This window comes from Ostrea edulis, chromosome 3 (genome assembly GCF_947568905.1).
Source record: "Ostrea edulis chromosome 3, xbOstEdul1.1, whole genome shotgun sequence".
NCBI classification, from domain to species: domain Eukaryota; kingdom Metazoa; phylum Mollusca; class Bivalvia; order Ostreida; family Ostreidae; genus Ostrea; species Ostrea edulis.
This window is the reverse complement of record NC_079166.1, coordinates 87806700-87811215: the sequence shown is the minus strand read 5'-3', so window position 1 is coordinate 87811215 and position 4516 is coordinate 87806700. Positions and strand designations below refer to the sequence as shown.

General features: G+C 37.3%; 1 protein-coding gene across 1 annotated transcript; it reads right to left on the bottom strand.

Moving 5' to 3' along the window:
- Window positions 1-1395: 1395 nt before the first annotated feature.
- LOC125673389 (putative per-hexamer repeat protein 5) lies at window positions 1396-2843 on the bottom strand. The gene is made up of 4 exons (XM_056159322.1): window positions 2717-2843; window positions 2272-2529; window positions 1980-2153; window positions 1396-1720 (listed from the first exon to the last, which is right to left on the bottom strand). Exons 1-4 carry the CDS (start codon window positions 2841-2843, stop codon window positions 1485-1487), a joined length of 795 nt encoding a protein of 264 aa, XP_056015297.1. The 3' UTR covers window positions 1396-1484.
- Window positions 2844-4516: the final 1673 nt, after the last annotated feature.

Genomic DNA, 4516 nt, shown 5'->3' with positions numbered 1-4516 from the left:
GTGTTATTTAATGCTGAGTGTAATTTAGTGTTTGTATAATGTTATTTGATGCTGAGTGTAATTTAGTGCTTATATAGTGTTACTTGTACTTAATGCTGAGTGTGATTTAGGGTTTGTCTGGTGTGATCTAATACCGAGTGTAATTCGTGTTTACATAGTGTTTTTAATCCTAAGTGTAATCAGCATTTGTCTAGTGTTATCTAATGCTGAATGTAATTCAGTGTCTACATAGTGTTATCTAATTCTGAGTGTGAATTAGTGTTTGTATTGAGTTATTGAATGTTGAATATACTTTAGTGTTTGTTTATTGTTATTTAATGCTGAGTGTGAATTAGTGTTTGTATATTGTTATTTAATGCTGAGTATATTTTAGTGTTTGTCTAGTGTTATTTAATGCTGAGTGTGAATTAGTGTTTGTCTAGTGTTGTATAATGCTGAGTATATTTTAGTGATGTCTAGTGTTATATAATGCTGAATATACTTTAGTGTTTGTCTAGTGTTATATAATGCTGAATATACTTTAGTGTTTGTCTAGTGTTGTTTAATGTTGAGTGTGAATTAGTGTTTGTCTAGTGTTATTTAATGCTGAGTATACTTTAGTGCTTGTCTAGTGTTATTTAATGCTGAGTATACTTTAATGTTTGTCTAGTGTTATATAATGCTGAGTATACTTTAGTGTTTGTCTAGTGTTATATAATGCTGAGTATACTTTAGTGTTTGCCTAGTGTTATATAATGCTGAGTGTGAATTAGTGTTTGTCTAGTGTTGTATAATGCTGAGTATATTTTAGTGATGTCTAGTGTTATATAATGCTGAATATACTTTAGTGTTTGTCTAGTGTTATATAATGCTGAGTATATTTTAGTGTTTGTCTAGTGTTGTTTAATGTTGAGTGTGAATTAGTGTTTGTCTAGTGTTATATAATGCTGAGTATACTTTAGTGTTTGTCTAGTGTTATATAATGCTGAGTATACTTTAGTGTTTGTTTAGTGTTATATAATGCTGAGTATATTAGTGTTTGTCTAGTATTATTTAATGCTGAGTATACTTTAGTGTTTGTCTAGTGTTATTTAATGCTGAGTATACTTTAGTGCCTGTCTAGTGTTATATAATGCTGAGTATACTTTAGAGTTTGTCTAGTGTTATATAATGCTGAGTATACTTTAGAGTTTGTCTAGTGTTATATGATGCTGAGTATACTTTAGTGTTTGTCTAGTGTTATATAATGCTGAGTATACTTTAGAGTTTGTCTAGTGTTATATGATGCTGAGTATACTTTAGTGTTTGTCTAGTGTTATATAATGCTGAGTATACTTTAGAGTTTGTCTAGTGTTATATAATGCTGAGTATACTTTAGAGTTTGTCTAGTGTTATATAATGCTGAGTATACTTTAGTGTTTGTCTAGTGTTTTATAATGCTGAGTATACTTTAGTGTTTGTCTAGTGTTATATGTTGGTGAATGTGCTGGAGTGCTTGTGTTTTCTTATCCGCTGCTGGTGTTGTAAATTTCACAGATGTAGGCCGCGTTTTCTGTCCTGTCCACGGCGTTCCAAAGATTGGTGCCCTGGTTGGTGCGGATCTTCAGGTCGCTGGCCCCTGAAGTGGGCTCGTTCTGATCCCATTTCAAGTAGGTGATCTGACTGTTGTCGTCGTATTGGAAATTCGAGCTAGCGTCCGCTCGCTGGCCTTGTATGTACACTGTCTGTAGATTATCGGACGCTGAAATCATAAATACCTTGCTTTAGAAAGAAGTTCAAAATATTGTAGGAAATCAGCACTAATTGAGTGTCAGGAGGAGTTAAGGAAACTCTTAATCCCGGGGGAGACCTGTACATACAGATGACTATAACTACATTATGTATTGTCAACGCGAACGATTTCATTAACTTCCTGACATTCTGATAGCAGAAGTTATTGCTGAGTTTTATAGAGGTTGGAGATCGTTTTGTAGTATATCTAATGTGAACTAGCTGCTTACAGATTTTGTTGATGAGGAAGTTGTTTTTTGTGTCACTATCCACTTTCAGCAGGTGCCCGCTATCGCTTGTACATGCCGTATTCGCGGCGGTCCATGTGGCAGGAGTGGACACCACCTTGTAACAAGTACTGGCCGTTTGGTCGTACGTATATCCGGATGTTGTACACCAGGATCCTGGACGCGATGGGTATCAAAAACAATTCAATAGTAGGACTATTCATAATCAAATTTATTCAAATATGTCATTTCGATTTCTTAAACAGAAGAATAGCTGTTCAAAGAATTATTTCACCTGCAGTTCCAGTTCCAGTCCCAGTTCCGGTTCCAGTTCCGGTCCCAGTTCCGGTCCCAGTTCCGGTTCCAGTTCCGGTGCCTGTCCCAGTTCCGGTTCCAGTTCCGGTGATTGAGATTGCATTTGCGGATGCACTGGATGCCGCCGCTGACGAGGATGACGATGTAGAGGAGAATGGAGGCACTGAATCTGAGCTTACAGCATACGCAGCAACAGCAAGAGCACCCAGCTGTGCAGGACTGAGATTCACCCCACCAGCTGCATAAGTAAACACAAAAATAATGATGCGTTGTTTATTTAGTGAATTGTTATCTACAATTGTAATGTATGCAGTTCTACCTAATAGTGAAGTATCAGATCAAATTAAGTGTTACATTACATGACCTTGAATACAATCAACAACTTCAGAAAGGCGAATATGCATATGTATATTTATTGTACTCACTGAAGGCGGCGATAATGGGAAGAACAAGGGCCGCCGACAGAAGGATTTGGAGAGTATCATCTGCGTCAGCCAGGGGAATCATCAGCAGTAGAATCGCCCCACAGAGCTGTAGGCACCCCACCCTCATGTCTCGTCACAGGGGGCTGTAAAAGAAGCAAATAAAGTTACATAATGAATTATCCACAGCAGTGAGCACCACCCATCCTCACGTCTCGTCACAGGGACTATTAAAGTCTCACAGTATGTTACAAGCCCCTTTTTATTAATATCATATGAAAGACCTTTTAACTCTGTATAAATTTTGGAGTAAAAATGCATACACTTTCCCAAAATATTAAACAGAAACAGGATATCAATCAAAATGTATTAAAATTTTGCTAACTTTCCGTTCTTCCCCACCGCAGTGATTTCTGACTCCAAGCGTCTCTGTCGTTCAGCAACTATATTCTGCACACCTTCAACTTAAATACCTGGAATTTTCACATTTGTATCTTAAATAGCTTCTGAGAACTACTCTGTACAAATGGACGGCGATATATCAGAACCGGAAGTGACTTCATATCTTTCGAGCATAGTAGTTACATACAGAACTTTAGCTCTCCCCCCCCCCCCCCCCCCGGATATACATGTACCAAACGTGGGATTAGGTATCTAGGAGAAGTAAGCAGTAACACATATCTCAATCGTACAAACGGAGTAATCCGTAGTCAAAATGAGTGTGTAAAGAACGACCTCAATGGGTATGAAACATGTCAGACATTTTACCCAATGACAAGTTGTATTGGTAAATTACATCGTTATAACGACCATAAAATTTGCGAAATGTTGACTTTAAACGAGACTGTTGAACATCCTGTAACATCAACTTATTTCTCAGTCGTCTACCTCGATTTAAAAACTGATTATGCGCTCTAGCTTATCGAATCAGTTGAGAGGCATAAACACCATATGCTGGAATATCGCTATCTTGAATCGACATATAAATGAAAATTATTATTGTTAACAGATAAAACGTTGTACATATATCTAATTGTCGAGTTAAAGGCCAAAGCAAGGAATTATTTCTTCTCATATAGAGGCTTTTAAATAAATTCTGCCTCGTAAGAATATAAAAAGGTCAGCTAACTAAAAGAGCACATTTCGGGCCCATGAGAATTCCGAGAAACTATTGGAAAACCTGATAGATTTCCAAGAATCGCATACATATGAAATGTTTGGGGAGAGGGTAATGATAGTGAGGGGAAAAAAAGGAAAATCACTGAAAGCTTTTCTGATGATTTATAAAAACAAATATTGAGTCCAATGGGGATTTGATCACGTGATGGTCCCGTGGGGATCCGGGTTAGAATAGGTCCTCAGTACCCTTAGTACTACCGACGCTAGTGTGTTCATTCTTGAGGAGACAAACCTAAAATTTGCGCCTGTATTTTGTCATCGGAATCGGGACTCAAACCAAAGGTATCAAGAGAACTCGTACTCAGGATAATTCGTACCAAGAAATTTGGGTACGAGTTCTCCGAGAGAAGTTGTACCCATCAATATCTGGGTACGAGTTCTCCTGGAGAAAAACTTTGTCATTTTACCAAATAGAAATGTGGGTACGAGTTCTCCTATAAAAAAAACTTCAATTTTATTATAAAAATCTGGGTACGAGTTCTCCAAGAGAAAAACTTTGTCATTTCTGTCCTAAAAATCTGGGTACGAGTTCTCCTGGACAAAAAACCTTTGTCAGTTTATCAAATGGAAATCTGGGTACGAGTTCTCCTGGAGAAAAACTGTCATTTCTGTCATAAAAATCTG